Source organism: Panthera tigris, chromosome D2 (genome assembly GCF_018350195.1).
Source record: "Panthera tigris isolate Pti1 chromosome D2, P.tigris_Pti1_mat1.1, whole genome shotgun sequence".
Lineage (NCBI taxonomy): Eukaryota > Metazoa > Chordata > Mammalia > Carnivora > Felidae > Panthera > Panthera tigris.
This window is the reverse complement of record NC_056670.1, coordinates 8,022,295-8,045,632: the sequence shown is the minus strand read 5'-3', so window position 1 is coordinate 8,045,632 and position 23,338 is coordinate 8,022,295. Positions and strand designations below refer to the sequence as shown.

At 44.1% G+C, this 23,338-nt stretch overlaps 1 protein-coding gene across 3 annotated transcripts; it reads right to left on the bottom strand.

Annotated features, from left to right (window-relative positions):
• Window positions 1-4,633: 4,633 nt before the first annotated feature.
• LIPN (lipase family member N) lies at window positions 4,634-21,420 on the bottom strand. 3 transcript variants are annotated; one of them, XM_042960561.1, is made up of 11 exons: window positions 21,191-21,420; window positions 20,792-20,906; window positions 19,435-19,550; window positions 18,602-18,719; window positions 16,349-16,547; window positions 14,917-15,026; window positions 13,340-13,476; window positions 12,397-12,543; window positions 10,693-10,764; window positions 9,867-9,938; window positions 4,634-5,955 (listed from the first exon to the last, which is right to left on the bottom strand). In XM_042960561.1, the coding sequence occupies exons 3-11, from the start codon at window positions 19,537-19,539 to the stop codon at window positions 5,722-5,724; spliced, it is 1,194 nt and encodes a 397-aa protein (XP_042816495.1). In that variant the 5' UTR covers window positions 19,540-19,550; window positions 20,792-20,906; window positions 21,191-21,420; the 3' UTR covers window positions 4,634-5,721. The 3 variants fall into 3 exon arrangements, with proteins under 3 accessions (XP_042816495.1, XP_042816496.1, XP_007079326.2); XM_042960562.1 differs by having other exon boundaries at window positions 20,792-20,869; XM_007079264.3 differs by having other exon boundaries at window positions 20,792-21,420.
• Window positions 21,421-23,338: the final 1,918 nt, after the last annotated feature.

The following is a 23,338-nucleotide window of genomic DNA, read 5'->3' as shown; positions in this document are numbered from 1 at the left end:
TAAGTCATCCAGAGAAAGACAGATACCATATGGTTTCACTCTTAGGTGGATCCTGAGAAACTTAACAGAAGACCAGGGGGGAGGGGAAGAGGGGGGAAAAAGTTACAGAGAGGGAAGGAGGCAAACCATAAGAGACTCTTAAATACTGAGAACAAACTGAGGGTGGATGGGGGGTGGGGGAGAAGGGAAAGTAGGTGATGGGCATTGAGGAGGGCACCTGTTGGGATGAGCACTGGGTGTTGTACGGAAAGCAATGTGACAATAAATTTCACATTTAAAAAATAATAAAAACAAGTAAAAAAAAAACCTTTTTATTGAAATATAACACACATAACAGAAAATGTGCACACATTGCAAATATAGAGCTAGATAATTTTGATTGCGGTGAGAACACTTAAGATATACCCTCTTAGCAGATTTTCAGTTGTAACGATTATATCATTACAACATAAAAAATTAAAAAGAGTAAGTCACTCATCAAGTTTCTACCCTGATGTTGTATTGTCTCAGTTTTATGTTTAATAAATATATATATATTTATTTATTAATATGTGTATATATTTAACATCATAGAATTGTACCATTTTTACTTTGCTTCTCTTCACATAGCATTATACGGTAGATATTTTCCCCACTACTGCATGGCTTTCGTGGTGATCACTGTCCCCCATCGAGACATATACATCAGATTGATGAATGTTAGTTTGGGGGCAGAATGGCTCCAGATTATCCAGGAATCACCGCTTTGGAGAACACCGTACCCAAGCACAGCCTGCATCAGGAGACTTGGTCAGATGTATGGATTTGCCTGGAATCTTTTGTTGGTCCCTTCTAACCCATTCTTTATCCAGAAGCTCAAGTGATCTTTTCAAAATACAGGGACTGAGTGTCCTTCAGGTAGAACCTTTAGGTGGCTTGCCATGGCTCTCAGGATGAAAGTCTTTAACATTTAGACGCTACGTCGCCTAGCCTCTGCTTCCATCCCCAGTTCAATCTCTGACTGTGCTTCCATTTGTCAGTTGTTCATGAACTATTAAAACACTAAAAAAAAAAAACAAAACAAAAAACAAAAAACCAAGCCCCAATCCTGTAAAGGGGGCACTGCTTGCTGAACAATGCAGCCTCCCTCTGATTATAAAAGGGAACTGATTGATAGAGGCGTACAACTCGTTTATGTTGCAGCGAGGATGGTTTTATCCATGTATTCTACTATGGGTCCAAGGACTCACTTACCCTGCAGCCATGGGTGGGATTACAGGAAGAGGTTGCCCCAGAGAACTTCCTGGATCTCTGATGCAATAGAGGCGTAGGAATGTCTAGCACAAGCCCAGCAAAGGCAAGACACTTTGACGGAGAAATTGCAAGTCTGTCTCCCAAATCCCTACCCTTCCCATCACCCTGAAAACCCACGTGACTAAAAAGATAAGAGAAACGTCCAGACTTTAGAGGACTCTCAGCTGGGCTTTGAAGGTTCGGACCTTGCCATACGCTAAAAGCTGTAACTGAATTTGACTGAAATATCAAGTAGGGTAACAACTTTCTTACTTTTTGCCCAGTCTGTCTCATTGTGCACAAAGACGGGCAGATGGCCCCATGCATAGGTGCCTCTCAACATAAATAAAAGACTAAAGCAATCAGCTTGGAAAAGAAAATCCACTCTCCTCTCTCCGAACTTTCTTGGTCTGTCTGCTTTGAGACACTGTGTTTGGAACAGTTGTTGAACATAGTAGCTTTTCTGCCGCTCAAGTCATTCTTACTGCTACGCCAAGACGCTTTTTACTATGAGGAGTGTATTTAATAGCTAATTTTGTTCCTCAACAATTTTATATTCTAACAAATTATGTCTGGGCACAAGCTCTGTGCGGGCTGAGAATATATTAAGACATAATAGCTGTGGTCCGGGATCTTCTCTACTGGAGGAAGAGGGATAGGAGGAAAATGAGAAATGATGGCGTTGGGGGATTTCTTGGAAAATCAGAGTGCAAAATTGTTGAGAGTTTAATCTAGAAGTAATACATGTCTAACGATTCCAAGCGTGAATGAAGGGAGTTCTCTTTCTGGTGGTGTTACATCAATAAGGACATATTTACGACCTTCAGATAGAAACTCAAAACAGATTGCAACATACACTGAAGCCGAAGCTTCTTCCTTGTTGACTACACATGGCCAAGGCCGGAGGGTGACTGTCTTAAAGGACTACCAGGCATTTGCCTGGCATTCTCTAGAGTAATGATCACTTCTCTGTCATTTGGGGAAGGACACAGCAGGAACATTCCATTCTTCAACTCCTACAGGACACATGGCCTCGTGGACATTGTGGCCTGATTTAAAAAGAGCAGCAAACTCTGTTTGACCCCTTCTGCTAGGAAACCTAATGATTAATGTTACACAAAAGTTGTTATTATCGGTGGTCACTAGTATGGTTTGAAGGTCAACAGACATGTTATTACCGTGTTTATCAATCTGCTCAGTTTCTAAGATGGTTGTGTGTTTCCGACGGAAGACTGCCAGGCGGTGGGGTTTGCCCACCACTCGGCAGGGAGCACCTGGGGGGTGTCCAGTTGGTTGAGTGTCCAATTCTTGACTTGGGCTCAGGTCATGATTCCAGGTTGTGGGACTGAGCCCCAAAGCGGGCTCCAAGCTGAACATCGAGCCTGCTTGGGATTCTCTCTCTCTCTGCCCCTTCCCAGCTTGCATCCTTGCTCTCTCTCTTAAATAAATAAATAAATAAATAAATAAATAAAACCATTTAGATCACTCAGCAAAGTTAAAAATATTTTCATCCAACATTAAAATTCTACGTGGTCTTTGAATGGGCCACTATGGTTCAAAGACATTTCCTGTAGGTATAAAGGGGTATTTGTATCAACACTCGAAATGGTTTCTGTACGATATTTTTTGGAACAATGTGGGTAATTGCAAAAGATCCTACTCCGTCTTCATGTCTGTTGGTCATGGTTTTTCAAGTTGTCTGTAATAACGTGCCAACATATATTAAGCGATCGAAGCAAAATGGGGAAGCACGTGGTACATTTAGGTGAGAAAAACAAATGAGTATCTACGGATCTACTTGGATAGGCATGTATGATCCACAGAAGGTACTCAAAACCACCGCTGAAAGACGGTTGTCTTTGAAGGCGAGACCGTGTGACCAGGAGCTGGGGCAAGGGGAGACACTCACTTTGTATTGCATTCCCTATTTTCACCTTTTGAGTTTTGTGCCTGCATGTGGTGGAATGGATTCTGTCCCAATTCTGCACCCCCGCGTAATCGCATTGTGTGTGCACTTTCTCTGTCATGTGATTTGCAGCCTCTCCTTGTAGGTGAAGCAGACCACCCCACCGGCTGGGGTCGGCCTTGGCCGTGTGATCTGCAGCTGCCAAAGGTATGTTAGCAGACGGGCAGCGGGCGGAGGTTGAACCGTGCCGGTGTGATGGTGACGGTCCCCTTGTGCTCTTGGGACCTATCAGGTGAAGAACACGATCCCGTGTTCTTAGCTGCTAGTTACAGAATGAACTGGCCTGTGGAGCAGACCAGGACCCAACCCACAGAGTTGAGCCAAGCCCAAGTGATCCCAGCTCAAAGCCCAGCCAGGCCGCACGACTGTGAGCACGGAAAATAAATGTTCACTGTTGGGGCGCCTGGGTGGCTCAGTCGGTTAAGCGTCCGACTTTGGCTCAGGTCATGATCTCACGGTTCATGGTTCAAGCCCCGCGTCGGGCTCTGTGCTGACAGCTCAGAGCCTGGAGCCTGCTTCGGATTCTGTGTCTCCCTCTCTGCCCCTCCCCGGCTCATGCTCTGTCCCTCTCGGTCTCAAAAAAAAAAAAAAAAAAAAAAATGTGCACAGCTATTCACGACTATTTGTTACACAGCATTATAGCAACAACCAAATAAGATAAATCCCATATAGGAACTCACTTAATTAACCTCTGCTTAACTAGATTACTATATCAACTGATGCCTTCTTTTCTCCCGTAGATACCTGAACTGACATCCAATGACTCCTAAATGCTCATAACTAGTAGGCTGATTTGTTATAACATCTTTCCACTCTTTCCAGTTGAACTGTATGCTTGCTGAGAGTTAGAGATTTGTTCTCAGACTTACTTATGCCTGTTCTGTTTGTTATAACAGTTTAATTGTTTAATGCATTTTGATTAATTTGGTTAAATGTGACTTCAAAAGACTGTATTGTTTGCATGAAGATTACATTTTACTCTTTGGAAGACCTCAATAAAAGTCACTAGAAACTGATAAAAATTCAATTTTTATCAGTTTATTTTAGTCTACTCTTGGTAAATAAAAATCATACAAATATGGAAGGATTTGCATTTAACGTTGGGGTTCCCAAGTGGGGTGCCTGGGTGGCTCAGTGAGTTAAGTGTCTGACTTCAGCTCAGGTCATGATCGCATGGATCACGAGTTCAAGCCCCACGTGGGGCTCTGTGCTGATAGCTCAGAGCCTACAGCCTGCTTCGGATTCTGTGTCTCCCTCTCTCTTCCCCTACCCCACTCGCACTCTGTCTCTCTCTCTCAAAAATAAACAAACATTAAAAAACTCTAAAATAAAATAAAATAAAATAAAATAAAATTGCTTCCCAAGTGTTTTAAAATTGTCATTCCTTTTAAAGACACTGAAACTGAGGTTAAAAATCATGAATTATGGATTATTTATTGAAGAATGATGATGTGGCATTTGACATCCCCAAAACCCTGATCCTACGTGCAAATATCAGTGACCTAATCTACATTTACCCGTTTTAAGTTTAAATAAACTGTGGGAGGTATGCATGTGTATCATTTATTTATGATTCCTTGAGGATCGTAAACAGTTTTCCGTTAACGACATTATCATAGAAGGTCCGGAACTTTTGCAACTGAACTTCACGCTACTCTTGGAACTCTATACTTAATCCTAGAATCAATGTCTGGCATCATTTAGAGAACGAAGGAGAGCAAGACTTAGAATATTCCTGTGCCTCCCTTGGGGCTTCTCAAATAGGTTTTCCGAAGATGCTTTAAATGTCTCTTGTTAGCAGGCAATAGTGTAAAGTCCACATCGACAAAGAAGTCACCAGTAGTGATCGGTTTAGCTTCTCTTTAGAGCAAAAGAAGAGAGAATTATTTCTCATGTGTTCTAACTTAAGAGTAATCAGTAATTCAGCTTATCTTACCTGCTCATTCCCAGTTTTGTCTCCCTCTCTTTTCATTCTTTGCTTGGAATGGTAAAATGCGCCCCCGGAATACTTAAATTTTGTTAGTTTTCCTAGTCTGCTGTTTTCTTTCATGCTTGATGTGGGCTGGGCCTTATCTCGTGGCTTGTTTACAGATAGCCATAATGACTATGGCCCTAACGTATGGCCCTATGTCACCCCAAGTACATTCCCAAGTGGCTGCCTTTACAGAGCTTTTCCTTCCGGGAAATTTTACTTTAACTAGGAAAGAAAAAGTCCTCTTTGAACTACTCTCCCAAGTGTACAGTTAGCAGAGGTGGAAAATCGGGCCTACCCTTGACAGAGGGGAAGGGATTTGGAGGGTGTGCGCATTTCTTAGAGAAAGAACAGGACGGTTGAAATAATTCTTGCTTGGATGTCAGCTAGGGGAGCATCTCGGCAACAGCAACGAGGCGAACGAGCCTGGGGAAGACTTTGCTGCTGATTAGTCTCTTTTCCAGGGCCTCTCACGGGCTTGCACGCAACTTTGAGCCCAGAAGTGCATGCGTCAGGAGTATGACTTCATCAAGTCTATGATTTTCCTATACACACGCTGAGGAGCGTCGAGGCCCCAGATGAAATCAAAGTGGTTCCAATCAGGCAACAGGTCGAAGTAACGGAGATTCCTGATCTGGGGGAGTATCCTGGCCACATCCTGGGGCGTTACAAGGACGTCATTGCCCCCAACCCACATAGCGGTAGGCACTCTCATGGTGGTCAAGTCATAGAGTGGGGGGCGGCTCTGGAAGAGACAGAAAGAGCATTCGTGACAGAAAACTCCTCATGGCCACCACTGGGTTCCGATAAGCAGACAGGCTGCTCAGTGAGCATTTGCTACAATCATAGTTCTTTCAGGCTCTGGGAAGTAGAAATATTACCTGCAGTGGTCCCTGTCTTCAAGGAGTGGGAAGGAACAAGGCAAGATAGGTACATAAGCATTTGCCTACAAAGTAGGGTATGTCAAAAGCCAAAAAATGGCAGGGAAGGTAAAGAAGAAATGACTTCCGACTGGGGGTTTCACAGAAAAACGAGTCATTTGAAGTGACTTTTGAGGGAGCGTTGGATTTTGACAGATAGGGTTGAAGGCAGGAGGGCTTTCTAGCCAGTGGCAAGAGTGCGTACCCCCCCGCCCCCCCGGTAAGGACGGTGAACTGTCCCGGGAACCCCAGGAAGAAAATACGTGAGTGGATGAGGTAGGAGACAGACAGTCAAGGTCCAGACTCCAGGCTAAGGTATCTTGACATCTTTCAGAAGTCGGGGGAAGTGAGGCAGGGTCACTTCTCAGAGCTCTGTCTTAAGATGACTGCATGGGCATCGTATGGGATGACCTTGAAGAAGGAACAGGCTGGAGGTAGGTCCTGAAGCCATCTAGACAGGCAGTAGGGATGGTCCAGAGAAAGGGATAATGGAAGCCACAGGGCTGATTAGATTCTCCAAGGGAGAAAGGAAGAGGGGTATGAAGAATCTTGGAAGAGGTTGACAGTTTGCGAGTGCGGGGAATGGAAAGTAGCCAGTGTAGACGGAGGACAACAATCAAAAAAGGAAGGAAGGGGTGCCTGGGTGGCTCAGTCGGTTAAGAAGCCGACTTCGGCTCAGGTCATGATCTCGTGGTTTGTGGGTTCGAGCCCCGCATCAGGCCCTTTGCTGATAGTGTGGAGTCTGTCTGTCAAAATAAATTTATTTTTAAAAAGGGAAGGAAAAACGCAAGAGCACTACGTTATCGAAGTCTACGTTGGGGCAGTGAACGGCAAGGAGGCTGTGGTGACTGGCAGACCATGTTTCCTGAAGGCAAGAACGGGCCATTGGATTTGGTAATGAAAAGCCACAGGCCACTTTACATAAAGTAGCTGTATAGAAAGATGAAGGCCCAAACTACATATCCCAGGGTTCAGGAATGAGTGGAAGAGGGGAGGAAGTGGAAAAAGTCAGCCTTTTTAAATATTAAAAAATGTTGGTTACAAACAGAGGGATGGATTAGCGAGCGATAGAATCGGTAGGTTGACAGAAGGTTGTTTGTTCATTTTCCAAAAGGAATAGCAGTTCACTGAAGACGACAGAAGGAGCCAGGAGGAAGAGGAGGTGGGAAGAGATGGGGTCAAGGGCACAAGCCCTCAGACTCGGGAAAGAAGAGGGCCTCCATTTTGGGAGAGAGGAGGGAAGAAGAGAATCAAGGGGACAGAGACATTTTAAGGTGGATAAGAGGGGCATTAAGAAATTTCATTTATGGGGCGCCTGGGTGGCTCAGTAGGTTAAGCGTCCGACTTTGGCTCAGGTCATGATCTCACGGTTCGTGGGTTTGAGCCCCACATCGGGCTCTGTGATGACAACTCAGAACCTGGAGTCTGCTTCTGAGTCTCTCTCTCTCTCTCTCTGTCCCTCCCCCACCTCTCAAAAATAAACATTAAAAAATTTTTTTTAATTTTTTAAAAAAATTAAAAAAAAAAAAAAAGAAATTTCATGTATGCAGCCAATAAGCGTTAAGGGCCCAGGACATGCCCAGTATCTTGCCAGGTGAGAAAACACCGGTGAACAAAACAGAAGGGAATCTCTGCCCTCACGGAGCTCACACGGGCTAATTCTCTTGTTCTCTATCAAACACAGTGCACACAGAGACTGCGCTGGGAATTTAAGAGGGCAAAGTGTTGAGACCAGAATATAATAAAAATTGACTTCAAATGGCCTAAAAGCAGACACACATAAAACAGGGTTGGCCTGAACTAAGGTAGGACCATCTATCGAACCGCTGAGAAATTCTAAGCACGTTGACGCTCTCCCATACTTAAGTCAGCACGTTGCACCCTTCAATCTTACAATTCTATTTGTTAATTTTGCCTCAATAAAGCTGAAAAAGAAAGGACTGTGACTAACAATGGTCTTAAGGGAGTGTGTGAGATTTTTGTTTCATTCTCTCATAAACAGAAACAATATATAAATATAACATGCTCATTAAAAATAATGGAAGTGGAAGTATGTAAAATCCCAAATGAGAGCCTCCTTTATTCCTTCACATTCTTCCCCTTCATTCTACCTTTCGTCTCCTCTGTGAAGGTAATCTCTTTAACATTTGTTGGTGGGTTTGTTTGTTTGTTTGTTTTCCTGGCCCGATTCTAAGACTTTGCAAATATATGCATCTGTGACTATACATGGTCTGAGGGGCAGGGGAAAACTTCGGGGGTAGCAGAAATGTTTGGTATCTTGATTGTGGCATGGTTACATGAATGAATGTATTTGTCAAAACTCACCGAATTGGAAAATCGGCGAATCTTATTGAATGTAAATCACGCCTTAATCAAGCTTAAAAAACAGTAAAAACATACATACCTCTCTTAGTCGTCTTAAGGTCTGGTAGAATAATTTCTCTAACAATTCAATCCATTAGTGAGAAACTGACTGGTCTAATAAATAGCCTTAACTATATACCAGTCTGGGAAAACACTGGAAACATTTAATTTAGCGAAAGAAATGATGCCAAGAGGATTAATCCCAAGTACGGAGGGTTAAGCGGGTGTACAAATCGTAGTGTGAAAAGTCAGAGGGAAAAAAGATACCAAAGGCTCAAGTCTTCATGGGTAGATAATATTCCTGCAATGTTCTTGCGGGATCCTATTTTTTTCCTGTTGATATCAGGAACTGGGTATTCATCTACTCTGTACATTTTCATAGATTTTTATAAAACGATTTCCATTAATATACAGTCAACAAAATTATGTTAAAGAAAACACCTCAGTAACACTGACTAGATCTTGCCGTTACTGTAAACGAAAAAGCAAGATTAAAAATTGTGTCGGGGGAGTGCCTGGGTGGCTCAGTCAGAACAGCATCCGACTTTTGATCTTGGGGTCATGAGTTCGAGCCCCACGTGCGCTGCAGAGATGACTTAAATAAATAAAACTTCAAAAAATATGCCTAGAAGCAGCGGTAGTGAGATCGGAAAAAATGCAGTAAAATATTGACACGTCTAGTGTTCTCTGGGTGGAGGGATTACAAATTATTTGAATTCCTTAAGATATGCTTTTTTTAGGGGCGCCTGGGTGGCGCAGTCGGTTAAGCGTCCGACTTCAGCCAGGTCACGATCTCGCGGTCCGTGAGTTCGAGCCCCGCGTCGGGCTCTGGGCTGATGGCTCGGAGCCTGGAGCCTGTTTCCGATTCTGTGTCTCCCTCTCTCTCTGCCCCTCCCCCGTTCATGCTCTGTCTCTCTCTGTCCCAAAAATAAATAAAAAACGTTGAAAAAAAATGCTATAAGATATGCTTTTTTTATTTCTAGACTTTCTGCGATGAACGCATATTTAAATGAGACGTTTCTTAAAAAGCTCTATCAATGAGAATGCCACCAATGGCCAGGTAAGACTCTTTTCACTCTCTGATAATTTCTTTCTCTTTTTTAGTGTTTATTTCTTTTTGAGAGAGAGAGAGAATGTGTGAGTGTACCTGTGCGCATGAGCAGGGGAGGGGCAGAGAGAGAGGGGGCAGAGGATCCAAAGTGGCTCTGTGCTGACAGCAGCGAGCCCAACACGGGGCTCCAACTCACCGACCGCAAGATCATGACCTGAGCTGAAGTCGGAGGTTTAACCGACTGAGCCCCCCGGGCGCCCCTCTGATAATTTATTATAATTTCTCAAAAGCTGGCTTCTGGGGCAGTTCCGAGCAGCTCACCTGATTGTAATGATGCATGTTCTCAGCTTCGCTTCCCCAGTCATACGCCCTGAATTCATCTGATCGGTAAAGCTGAAATAAATGTGTTTTGGAAAAGTAATTAGAGTAACAGCCACAACTGTTAACAGCAAGTCTTGGGAAACCACTAGGCACTGGTTAGAAAAAAAAGGCTCCTGGAGCACCAGTAGGATATAAATACATTTTCACTACTAGAAGCACAAGGTCAACAGAAAGGGAAGCAAGGATCTCCCTTGGTTTGAAGGAAGAACTCATGGAAAATCTACACCCCTCGGGGGGGGGCAGTCAAATCTCTGGGGGAAGGTTCGGTCTCCTCAAGCTTTCCCTGGCTACCTCTCGCTTCAGCTCAGGGTCTATTTTACAAGCTCCGATCTAAGATAGAGTTCACTTATGTCACCTACTTGCTCTCCACCATACCTTGCCCTGTCCTTTAAAATCGGGGGACTCAGGGGCGCCTGGGTGGCTCAGTCGGTTAAGCGTCCGACTTCGGCTCAGCTCATGATCTCACGGTTTGTGGGTTTGGGCCCCGCGTCGGGCTCTGTGATGACAACTCGGAGCCCGGAGCCTGCTTCGGATTCTGTGCCTCTCTCTCTCTGCCCCTCCCCCGCTCACACTTTGTCTCTCGCTCTCTCTCAAAAATAAACATTGAAAAAAAAATTTTTTTTAAATCTGGGGAAATCAAACCAAAGACCGTGTCAAGGACAAAGCAGACACCGGCTTTGAAGCTTCTTAGGGTAGACCGGCTAACCCTCTTCTTTCGGATGTAGTGAAATAAGCTTGGAATAGTTTTCCACGAAAAAGACGCTACCTGTTTTATATGCAGGATGTTCTGTATCGATGATCCAGTGGGAGCGTGTGACATATACACGTCCATTCGACTCTGAAGGGAAATAAAACACGGTACAGCAAAACTCACCCAATGAAATAAACTACACCTTCCAGAAGCCGAGAGCAATGGTGATAAGAATTAGCAAATGGAAGCTGGGGTTTTGGAAATGACCAGGCGGGTAAGATAAATAAATCATGCCAGGCGCTTGAATGTGAGTAAACCCCGCGTTGCTTGGGAGCAAACTGCCATCAGCTTGGAAGCCGTGGGTTAATTGGCTGGTTTTGAAGTAGGAGAAGCAACGATGGTCATCACGGGGCAGTGTGCTTTAGGAAGGTGCTGTGTGCGAGTGTAGGGATGTGGTGTGCGTGTGCAGGGGTGTGCACTGTCACAAATCACGAGGCCGAAAAAACCCGGATTTCAGGAAGTAACTTTGTTCATTAGGAGCTTTGTGACTTCGGGCAGGTCATTTCACATTTCGGAGTTTCTGTATTTTCACCTAGTAAGTGAACATACTAAAAAATCCTACCGTGCCAGGCTTTTGTGAGGATAAAAATAAAGTATCGCAAAAGAAAAGCAAAAAACAATCGCTTCCCTAGGTGCTGTACTTTGGCCTTTGCAAAACAATAGAGAGATGAAAATTATAGAGCTATAATAGTAATTGTAATCCTATGTCCTAGAATACCGTATAATGAAAGTGATCAAGGGAACTATCAGAAATATTTACTTTTGGGGCGCCTGGGTGGCTCAGTCGGTTAAGCGCCCGACTTCGGCTCAGGTCATGATCTCACAGTTCCCGAGTTTGAGCCCCACCTCGGACCCTGTGCTGACCGCTTGGAGTGTGGAGCCTGCTTTGGATGCTCTGTCTCCCTCTCTCTCTCTCTGTCCCTCCCCCACTCGCGCTCTCTCTCTCAAAAATAAATAAACACTTAAAAAAATTAATAAATACATTTACTTTTGAATAAGCAGGCTTTGAACAATGGTTCCCATTGTATTTCCGTTGGGCACAACTTAGCCTCTTGAATAGGGGTAGAGCGGGCTGGCAGAGACCAGCTATTTGAGAACTAGCCTCACTGTCACAGCCTCACTGGCCGCCATATGGAATTCAACCACATCAGTCCGCAAATGTAAACTCCTCCTTCTCCTCCTCCTTGAATTCTCCTACCAGGAAACAAAGAGTTGATGAAACAAGACTGTTCCTTTTCTGTGGGAAAGGGATTCGACCTCCATTCCATTGTGTCTTGTGCTTTGTAAGTGACGTGAGGAGTTTTATCTGAGGCCAACAGCACCCAGCAAATGAAGGCACACAGGAGATAAATTCAATGCTTGGATGTACTTCTTTTCTCTTCTGGGATTATTATTATTATTTAGGGCACAGGAGTGGTTGTAAAATGAAATGGATGGTAGTAATGGTGGCTGAGAGTAAACAGGTGAACCCTCTACTCATGGTGGGACATCATCGTTTTCCTGTGTGTGACCAGGGACAGAAGGATGACGCTGCCTATTCTTTTCCCCGGTCTTCACAGTCGTGGTCCATTGGATACCTCATCTATGCTTAGCCAATCTTTGCCCTTATGCTTTAGAATATCGTGTCAACCTTTGCCGTTTAATAGATACATCAACGAGAGCCAAAGAAAAGCTGGAATTTCTTAGAGCATCCAATGGTCCCCTGATCATCATACATACCACGTTCATATTTTTCTTGTTGGCTCCAGCCCATAAGGACATAATTTCACTACATATCACCCATAATATCTTATTGTTGCAGATTTTGGTAGAAGGTGCCTTGCCCATCTTATCTTCTAAAAAGAAACCTTTGGTACCAAAAAAACGCTGTGAAAAGAAAAAAGAAGTATCCTTTCAAGAACCATTTGCAGACTCCTTGATTTTCCCCTCCATCCCCAGGAATGAGGATTCTCGGGAGATCGGTTTGTGTGTGTATTTGCTGTTTTTGCCAAGGAGACCAAGTCATCCGGGCAAAGAAACGACTCAAGAATCCATCTCCCTCGAGGGAAGACTGTCTGCTCAACTCTGCCCAAATGTAGAAAACGTCCCAAACTGAACTGAGGTCAACACCCTTTGCAACAGACCTGTCAACCACACAGAAGGGAACTTACGTCACTTGAGCTTACAGTGAACAACACAATAAAACCACTATGAAACCAGTCATTAGGGACTATGGAGATTCTTCCTTGTATTAGTTCACAATTGTTTTTTTCCATTCCCACCACTTCGCCCTAAACCAGGGCTTGATTTTATATAAAAGTTACTATGAAGCCTGAATTGGTCTCCTTGACTTCATTTTGGCCCCAATCCATTTTAGCCGACACCCCAATTTTGGCAAAACGCGATGCTTTTTGTGGCGTGAACTTTTTAGAGAATCAAAAAGCAAACAGAAAAAAAAAATCTTTGGATGGATAAAGTCCCAAATCCACATTGGGCACCAAACTGTTTTTTCAGCCCTTGGAAAATAACCAATAAATGTCTGAATGAATAATCGGGCTGTAGGACATTTGGGTTTGGGCATCTTAACAAACCTCCCCTATGAGAAAGGGTGTATTATTCAGGCTTATGTAACACACGATCCAAGATGGGATCCTCAGATACATTTCGGTGAAAACGAGCCTACCTTGATTACGGAATTTGGAAGTAGAAAGAAACTGGTAAAAATGCCCGTGGGATATTTGAATGAGACCACAGGACCCAAGGCAAAATTCATTTTGATTCTTTGTGCCAGTTCAGGCATGGTGCAAAAGGCTACAAACCCTAAGAGAACAGGAGACAAGACAATCTTGTAAAAATTAGAAATACCGAGGCAATGTCTGTACTAACAAAAGTAGGACTCTGCTTTGACGGGTTGTCTTTCTATCGCAACAATCTTGCGGATGAATTGGGAAACTTCTGAGATGTTCTGCAAAGATAATCTGCCTTCAGTCCCTCTGCTGTCAAGTGTCCATTTTTCTCGGATTCTGAACAATGTACCTTGGTCGGGGAGAGCGAGGGGATAAGCTGTTGGAGCCGCCCCTGCCGAGGGGCCGGGGGCGTCTTCGCTCACAGGCATGGGCTAAGTGCGGGCAATGCTGTCATTTTTTTTTTTTAATTTTTTTTTTAACGTTTATTTATTTTTGAGACAGAGAGAGACAGAGCATGAACGGGGGAGGGACAGAGAGAGAGGGAGACACAGAATCTGAAACAGGCTCCAGGCTCTGAGCTGTCAGCACAGAGCCTGACGCGGGGCTCGAACTCACGGACCGCGAGATCGTGACCCGAGCCGAAGTCGGCTGCTTAACCGACTGAGCCACACAGACGCCCCTATATCCTTTTAGAATATGTCCTGGGATGCTCACTGGCTGTTCCAAACATATCAGTATACAGCACCAATAAATATACATCTGCTGTTGATGCTAATGGTGATAAGGAGACTGTAAGATTACTTATTTATTTTGCATAGTTTCACCCCAGCTAAAATATTGCATTCCACGTAATCTCTTAAAATGGAAAACGTTAGTGGAAGATCGCTAACAAATTGGCATTATTAATAGTATGGCTTCCTCTAAATTTGTACTTGGAACTGGATTTTTTATTTCTTTCTAAAAGATGTAGTAAATCATTAAGAAGTACATTTTCAGAGAGTAGGATCTTGGGCTTTTGAGAATTTTTCTACATAGTGCTTACATTTAATTGCGATGCCATAAATATTAAGTCACATGCTAAATGGGCCCAGTTGACGTATGCTTTTGTGTTTCCACTAAAAAAAAGTGATCGTACGTTTTCAGTTTGTTCATATAGAGATATAACCTCATGCTTTTACTATTTTTTAAAAATCCCATAGGGGTTGTGAGGCAGGTATGATTGATACATATTTATCATTCTTCAGGGTTATTTCAAGGCATCAGGCTTTACTTTTTCAGCTCAGAGGGGACCTAGACGCTTAACTCTTTGGAAATACTTCTTTAGATTTGGGGCACATGGAAATTATATCACGGTTACAAATGTGCTGTTGGGACCAGACATGGAGGAAAGATTTGTCCTACACACGGTCTCTGAAATTCAAGTTCACAACCACATAGGGCACTAGGATTTCATGTCCGGCACAAGACAGAGAATTAAGGGCAAATTCACAACCACTTAGGGCACTAGGTTAACACGTAAGATGAACTCTTGCAAGGCTCCGACCTTGTAAAACACGGACATTTGTAAACATACCTATTGTCGTGCCAAGGGAGTGTCCAATGAAATACAGCTTCTCCTGACCAGTTTTATTTACAATGAAGTCTATTATTCCCGGAAGATCGTATTTGGCCATTTCATCAAAACTGCAAAATAAAACAGGGGCTTATAAACACTCGCTCCTAAGTTTAAGACGCAGAGCACCTGCTCACTTAGTTTTTATACACAGAATTCTGTGCTGTTCACTCATTTGCCTTGCATTTCATTATTTATCCGGTCACGTGCAGGCTATTGGAGGCTTGTTGGCTGCATTTCTATGCGTTACTTTTAACGGGGCTGATTTCAAGACTTGTGTGTGCTGTCCGACGGTCAGTCCTACCCTTTCTCCCCTTCATCCCCTTCCCTTTTACATCTGGTTTTTCTGCCTCTACTTCAAACACTCCCAGGGCGCTTGCAAGATTCATGCTCAGCTTTGGAAACAGAAGTGGTTGCAAATCACGACTCTGGCTGAGTAACTTCTGATGAATTACTTAAATGCTCTGAGCTTCAGGTTCCTCATCTGGGAAAGCAACATAATGCCAGGGATGTAGGAAGGCTGCTAAAGGTCGTCTTGTAGTAAACAGGCTCCACCTTTCCGACCAAGGGCCACGGACACAAAATATTATCCTGATGTTTGCCCCTGCCCCAAATTTACTCTATCCTTCCTTTATTCTTCCCCTGCCAGTGGGTGCTGACCATTTCATTCGTGTGCTAGGAATGCACCTTCTGTTCTGGCAGCTGGCTTGCAAACCAGCAGGGAGGTTAGCCTTGGGAAGTCTCTTGCAGGCATCAGCCTGTCCTCTGATGCCCGCAGAGAACACTTTCCCTAAAAGAAGCAGGCAGCGTATTAGACCATTGTTCTCTGTTGTCCATTAGCAAGGTTTTAAAGACCTCCTATTGGGTCTGTGCTGAAAATGGTATTTAATACCGTCTCAACCAGAGTTTCTGTAAACAAAATCGAGTACTGGTACACATCATCTCTGCAAAACTGAGTGACCGTCCGAGGGGAAAGACCTGTATTCGTAGCGTCGGAATGCACATAAGCTTCTCAAGGGCCGGTACTTAGCCTACCGTTGAGCGCTCAGCGCCCAGAACTATGCAGAGACGAGACACTCCGCAAACATTGGTTGAATGAGTGTGTGCACCGGTCCTAGAAACGTCCTGAGCTGCCCCTTGAGACATGCTTATAATGTACAGTATTGGACAGAACTGGATGTTAAAATGATCCTGGGAAAATGATGTAACTTGCTTGTGGGAGAATCAGTGGAAATCAAACTCCTTGCTATTTCTCTGCTTTGAGAAGTTAGTAGAAGCTACACGGAACCACGTGACTCCCAATGTTACAGATTATTATTAATATCACCCACACTATTATATTCAAAGCAATGGTCCCAAAGTCTCTTCATGATTTTTCTTAGATACCGCTTACCTAAAGGCCCAGAATTTTTCTTCAGTCACTGAGAGCGTCTTGTGTCTTCTTGACCAAGTGTTTCCCCGACTGTTTCCCATCCAGACATCGTAACCTGCATCTGCTAGGAGGAATCCAAGGCTGCCATTGGCATAATTCTCAAGCCAAGAGGCATTGTCTGCAAACAAAGCGTGTTGCAAGTACACAACTGGGCGGGGACCTGGAAGGAGGGAGGAAGAGAGAGAGGAGAGAGAGAATAATTTATGATAAGTAGACCATCTCAGGAACATGATAGAAACACACACATGCCCAGAAAAAGCAAAAACCTAATCAGCATTCACCTTTCCCTTTCATATAGAGCATTTGGTTAACATGGTGTAAGTTTCTTGAGCACATGCATTGCACCTAGTGGTATGTTGACAGATGGCCACGGATGAGCTTGTTAAATTCTCATAACAACTCCAGAAAGTAGCTACTATTTTAAGGATCCTCATTTTCCAGAGGAGGAGACGTGGCTTTAGAAGGTAGTTAGGTGACTTTCCCAAGGGGCCACCCAATTAACGGGGTGCCGAGCCAGGACTCAAGCCCGGTTCTGTTTCACAACCAAGTGGGTGCTTGTAATGGTGCTCAGTGCTCCATGAACTCACTTTTGCGTACCTCCTGGGTCTGGCTGGCGGAGACGTGAAAATGATCATGCTTGATGGTGTTCTGTGCCTCTTCCAGGGAGGAGGGGGATGTGACCGTAAATGGACAGCATCTGGCTCCTTGCCAAGCTTCTAGCCAACCCCCCCCCCCCCCCGCCTCTGCCTACTGGAGAGCATTTGAAAACCCAAATACAATACAACCAGCTCAACACCCCTCTGACAACAACCGAATTCCTGAGGGAGAGAGTCTTCAGGGTGGAAGGTTCCAAAAAGTCACCATCATTCAATGGGTAAGAGCACATGCTCTCTGGAGCCAGGCTGGATTTGAATTCTGATTCCATCACTTGCTATTTGTGTGACCTCGAGAACCTGCTTTGCCTTATCATCTGTAAAATGATAACCATGAATAGTACTGACCTCATACGGATGCTGAGAGCTTTATCTGATATAAATTGATGTAAAGCTTTTAGAATAATACACTTAATAGATGGCTCTTAATTCCAAATCTTCCCCAAATCCTCCCTCCTTAAGTGAAAGCTTTCCTGGAGAAATCCTCTCCTTTTATGCTTCCTGGCCATCCCCTCCCCCCTGCCCCCCCCCCCACCCAACTTGGGCTGGTATTGAAACTAAACGAAGATTAATAGAAGACCCAGGATGCCGTGTTAATGTGAATTTCAGATGAATGATAAAAAAACGTTTTGTATAAGTACATCCTAAAGTGGAACTTGTATGAGAAACCGATCTGTCATTGATCTGAAAGTCACCTTTCACAGGGTGTGTCCTATTTTATCTGGTAACCCTACCTAACCCCACTCCCAGTTTTCATTCCAAAACCCTAGAATTACACATTTCTTTGTTAGAGGCAGAGGAAGTTAAACAGCGTGATGTTAGTTGCCCCTGAATGTGACTGGCAGGAGAGCCCGTGCAGCAATCTGAGTAAATGACTTTGCCCTGGAGCCTCCCCAGATACTTTGCTCAGTCTTCCCTCTTTCTCATCCCGAGATCTGCAGTTATGTGTCCCTATTTAAAGAACAATTCCTCTGCTTTTGTCTGGCTGGCTCTTTATTCCAAAATTCAGACCTTCCTACCACCATGTTCTTTCATTCCACAAAACTTCTGTCCCTCAAATCAAAACATAGGTGAATGTTCCAGGTTTCCTTCCTGGAAAAAAAGTTGCAGATATGTCACGATCATTTAACTTGATTTTCCCCCCCTTTAGCCTACAGAGAGAAGCCTGTTGATCTTTGCAGGGGCAGGAGAGACTTCACACAACCCAGTCAACCTCACACAGCCCAGCAAACGTCTTTCCAGCAGCCAGGAAATCTGCTTTCCTGGGATGTAACAATTTTCCGCATGAGAGATCAGTAATGAACCAGCGAAATGCATGCTTTGCCTTTGCATTTACACCCCTACCCACAAGCCACGTCGGCCGCCTTCAACAAGATCAGTCTTGCCCTTTGTATTTTTAGCTTCTTGCCTGGCTTCAGAGAATGGGAAAAAGAATGAGGCTCCCTGTTGACTATTTAAAGACTCATCCAGTTTTGACAAACCAGTCATTCCGTTAAAGGAAAGCCAGCAGTCAATGTTAGTCATTTGCTCTCCTCCTTCGCAGGAGAGACACATCTCATACCTGTGTTTCTATCATCTGTTCGCCCGTGGGGGATTCTATTGATGCTGAGGATGTACCCGTCTTGAGTGGTGACTTCATACTCTTCACTGGGGTAGCCATTATAGGTGATGATCTCACTCTGTCCAGTGAAAATACAGGTATTAGCTCAACATCTTCTCCAGAGGTCATCAAAAGAAACCAGATCAAAGAATCTGGTGTGTGTTTATTGGGGTGAGTGATCTGAAATCTGTAGCCCCAGGTAACTGTAAGGTTAATTTACTATGTAAAGTCTTGATAACGAATAAGCAGACTATTAGAAAAGGTCTACTATTGGCAAATCTGGGGGTGAGTGGTTGGGTGGAGATATTATTTAGTATCGACCCATTCTTCCTTTTATTTTTAATATGAAATGTACTGTCAAATTGGTTTCCTTACAACACCAGTGCTCATCCCAACAGGTGCCCTCCTCATTCTTCCGACAAAACTATGTTCTCAAGTCGATTCTCCAGACCCCTCTTGGTTTAAAGATAATAAAACCACAGTCCACTAGAACGCTGTCATATCTATGATCCAAATGGCTTAAAATACAAATTCTTAATGTTTTAAAAATATAATTTCAAAAGAGGAGGTTGCCTACAATCATGAGTTCGCTTTACGTGACTAGAGAGTATTATTTATTCAATCAGAAGAAAACATCAGCCTAGCTTGACTCAGAGAAACGTTAAAATCACCTATGTTTTTTTTTTCCATCTGTTTCCTTCTCTAAGATTTTTCTGCTATCACTAGACCTTTGCTAATCTCACAACCCACGCATCAGCCCTATGTGATGTCTTTCGGAACCTCGCATGACTTACAATATTCATCCACACTTCAGGATTCGCTTCATTTTCCAAATTAAAGAAGCTACCAGCATTTAAAGTTCCACAGAGCAAACAGGTTGTTGTGAAAAACAGCCACATCGTGGGAATGCCTGACATAAGACATTTAATAATCACAGATTAATCTTATACATCCACGTTGATGAAGGGATGAGAATAATGCCCTGGTGAAAACCAAAAGACGAGCGTCCTAGAAACACCGAGAAAGCGTGGGAGGGAGCCAACGCAGTAAGCTACCTCTGAGCAGGTGAATCCATTGCTCACATGGAAACTGCTATGACCCCGTCCAGTTCTTGAAGGAAATTTAATTTAGTATGGAGGCTTATTTCTTGGTTTTCTCTCACTCAAAGTTTTTCAATTATGTCATTCAGTCTCTGCTCACCTTCCAGTTGCCGGATACCTGAAGACACCGAGGACAGGTGTCTAAGCCACAGCAAAGTGGAAAGTGCCCCTATTCTCTACCCCAACCGGCTTCCCACAAGGCAAACAAGAGCAATGAGCAGAGAACCTGACTATCAGTTTCCAGGGAAGGGATTATTTGCCTTGGGGACACCCAGAGGGGAAGGTAGCGCGTTGAAATGTGTTATCTCTTCCTTGGCACGGCTTCAGAGCATTTCTTCCAAGGCAGCCCGACGTCATTGCGGTGCAGAGGGCTCGTCCTATACGAGCTGCAGCCCCATGGTCCGAGATTGGGATCCAGCCTCACCACGGACAAGATTTCTGACCTTGGGCAACTGATTTAACAGCTTTCTCTCTTGGTTTCCTTGTGGGCAAAATGAGGATAATGACGTAACGTCCCTCACAGGGTTACAGGAAGGATTAAGTGACCTACCGTGCAGTAAGTGTATGTAAGCCCTTTCACTATTTTTCCTAATCTGAGCATGAGCCAGAAAGGAACATCAGAGAGCTTTTCCTGGAACAAATTAATGACTCACTTCTAGAAATTGAGAGCTTCCTTCTGAAGTTAATAGCTTTCCATACATTTGCTGTCCGGTTGAAGATAATCTGCTACCTGCAAACGTTATGTAATTTTAAAGGTTTTTAAACCTAGCGGTAGCTAATGTCTACTCAGTGCTGAGCTCGTGTGGAGAATAGCTCTACATACTTCGTGTATGTTATTTAAATCTCAAAGAAACTCCATGAAGTAAGTTCAATCATCCTCACCTTAACAATGAAGGAAACCAAGGCTTAGAGAGATTTTAGATCTATCTAAGGTCACAGAGCCAACAGGTGACAGAGGGGGACCAGGAAGGTCGGCCAACTCCCAGTAGCACCCTTACATCTGAGAACCATTCCCGACCCACCTCCCGGTTGTGATCTATCTTGATCTTACCTACTTAAGGAAGCTTCCCCTGCTCCCGAAGACTCCGTGCCGATTAGGAACCTCCGGACTTCTGCATGTGACATCAGGCTGAAGAATGAGATGTAGTTGCAGTGACAGTTAGAAGCTGGAGAGAGGAGAGACCGGAAGCCCATGGAAATGAGGAAACCCTGCACTAAGGCACCGCCCAGGGCGTCTTCCTGACGCCCCAAATGTCATGATTCGCTTGTAGATTGGGAAATAGTGGTCTGCACGATGCCAAATAACCAGTTTGACTGAATCCTTCATGTTTCCACTGAGTGTCTGCCACGGCAGGGAGGGTTCAGCAACAGTTTCAAAGTCTTGCATGAGATGGGGAAGTAGGATGTACCGATCACCCTAATGGCCAAAACCAGGCATAACAATGCCTACCTTTCCAATGCCGTAGCGTTTTTGTCGTGAAGCCATGTATGTAAAAGCACTGATGTCAACCATGCAGCGTGGAGGGATGCGATTGATTGTGGCTAAGTTGTGGCAGTGAGACCATCCAGACTCCAGGCCCTGGATGCCCGGCGGAACCCAGTACTAGCATTGTGCCAGAGGAAACTGACCATCGTGGGTGCTGAACCACAGACCACGCCCCTTTACTTGAAACAAAGGGGAAGCGCACCTCGGTGGCTCAGTCTGTTGAGCGTCTGACTCTTGACTTCCGCTCAGGTCGTGATCTTCTGGTTCCTGAGTTCGAGCCCCACACTGGGCTCACACTGACATTGCAGACCCTGCTTGGGATTCTCTCTCTCTCCCTCTCTCTCTCTGCCCCTCCCCCGTTCACTCTCTCTCTCTAAATACACAAATAAAATTTTATAAAATTATAAATAAAAAAAAGTAGAAGCAGAGGCCAGAGGAGAAGGAAGGGAATTTAGTTCTACACCCCACCTCCAATAGTGGAGGCCATGTGCATCAATTTTCTGTCCCACTCTGTATTCTGTACGCCTGTAGGACCCTAGCAGCCACCGAATCTCTCGAGGACAAGAAGCAGGAAGAAAGCTACCTCCTCCTTGGCCCAATCCAGTAATTTCAGTTCTTAGTTTGGACTCATTCTCCAGTTATCTCAGAAACAAAGATATTATTTGTGTGTATCCAAACCCTAAGATCTGCTGCACTGGAATGAGAAATTTCATGCCAATCACACGAGTGTGAATTCAAAGATAGCACTCAGTTTATTGGAAGAGGTGGAAGGATTATGGACCCTCCAACCTCCTTCTGCCTTTGAGGAAAGACACCCCTCCCGGTTCTTCATGGCCCAATGGCAGAGGCGTGCGGGGGTGCTGGGAAACGCTCAGGGCTTCTGACTTGAAAAAGCGCTTCTAACAGAACTTTAGTGGACTCTGGAGAGTTCTAGGAAGCACAATGTTCATACTATTAGTGTTGATTCATGGTCATGGCTCCATGTGGAAATAGCATGGATGGACTTAACCGTCTCAGGCCTTTACAGGTTGTAGCCCAGCACAAATACAAAATAATAGTGCCTACTCTCTAGAAGCTCAAATTTTCCCTGCCTTTTTTTTTTTTTTGCCCATAATTTTAGATGCTATTAGAACTGTAGCGTGATCTTGGGCAAAATGTAGATTGAAGGGCAACTTTCTGAAGCTCTGTGGTATTTCTGATATCTTGATCCAAAGATCATATCGCAGTCTGAGCAAATTAAAAAAAAAATTTTCAATGTTGTTTTGTATATTAAAAAATTAATGTTTATTTTTTGAGAGAGATATATAGAGAGAGAGACAGAAAAAGACAGAGCACAAGTGGAGGAGGGGCAGAGAGAGAGGGAGCCCAGAATCCAAAGCAGGCTCCAGTCTCTGAGCTGTCGGCACAGAGCCCAACACGGGGCTCGAATCCACGAACCACGAGATCATGACCTGAGCCAAAGTTGGACGCTTAACCAACTGAGCCATCCTGGGGCCCCATGAGCAATTTTTTAAATGATGGCTGCCGGTTCCAATATCCAGGTAGCTAAAAATATGCAGTTGAGCATAGAACATAGGTCCTGGAATCTTGGTGTCTATCTGTGAAAATAATTCTTATTTTCCGTCCAATGTTCTCATTCAAAATACATTTGCTATTACATCACATCTTTTTGTTTGTTTGTTTGATTCTTTCTCCCCCAAGGCTGGTTTTTCATAATATATAGATTTGTATCAAAGGGGGATAGCTTTCCCCTGAAAACAACTGGAGGTTAAAAATATTAGGCTGTAACTAACAAGATACAAAATAGAAGCTAATGAGAATTTTGGAAAAATAAATGATTTGAAACTTTTGCCCTGGAATAAAAGACTTTGCATGGGGCACCTGGGTGGCTCAGTTGATTAAGCCTCTGAATTTTGGTTTCAGCTCAGGTCATGATCTCATGGTTTGTGAATCTGAGCCCCATGTAGGGCTCTGCACTGATGGTGTGGAACCTGCTTGGGATTCTCTTTCTCCCCTCTCTCTGCCCCTACCCCGATTGCTCTCTCTCTCTCTCTCTCAAACAAAACAAAACAAAACAAAACAAAACAAAACAAAACTTAAAAAATTTTTCCA

Coding starts and splice junctions, on each gene's coding strand:
- LIPN (XM_007079264.3), bottom strand. CDS start 19,539: ATGTGGCTGTTTTTCACAACAACCTGTTTGCTCTGTGGAACTTTAAAT. Junction 10,765..12,396: donor ACAAGAAAAATATGAACGTG/GTATGTATGATG, acceptor ATTTCCCTTCAG/AGTCGAATGGACGTGTATAT. Junction 5,956..9,866: donor ACATGCATCATTACAATCAG/GTGAGCTGCTCG, acceptor TGTCTCTTCCAG/AGCCGCCCCCCACTCTATGA.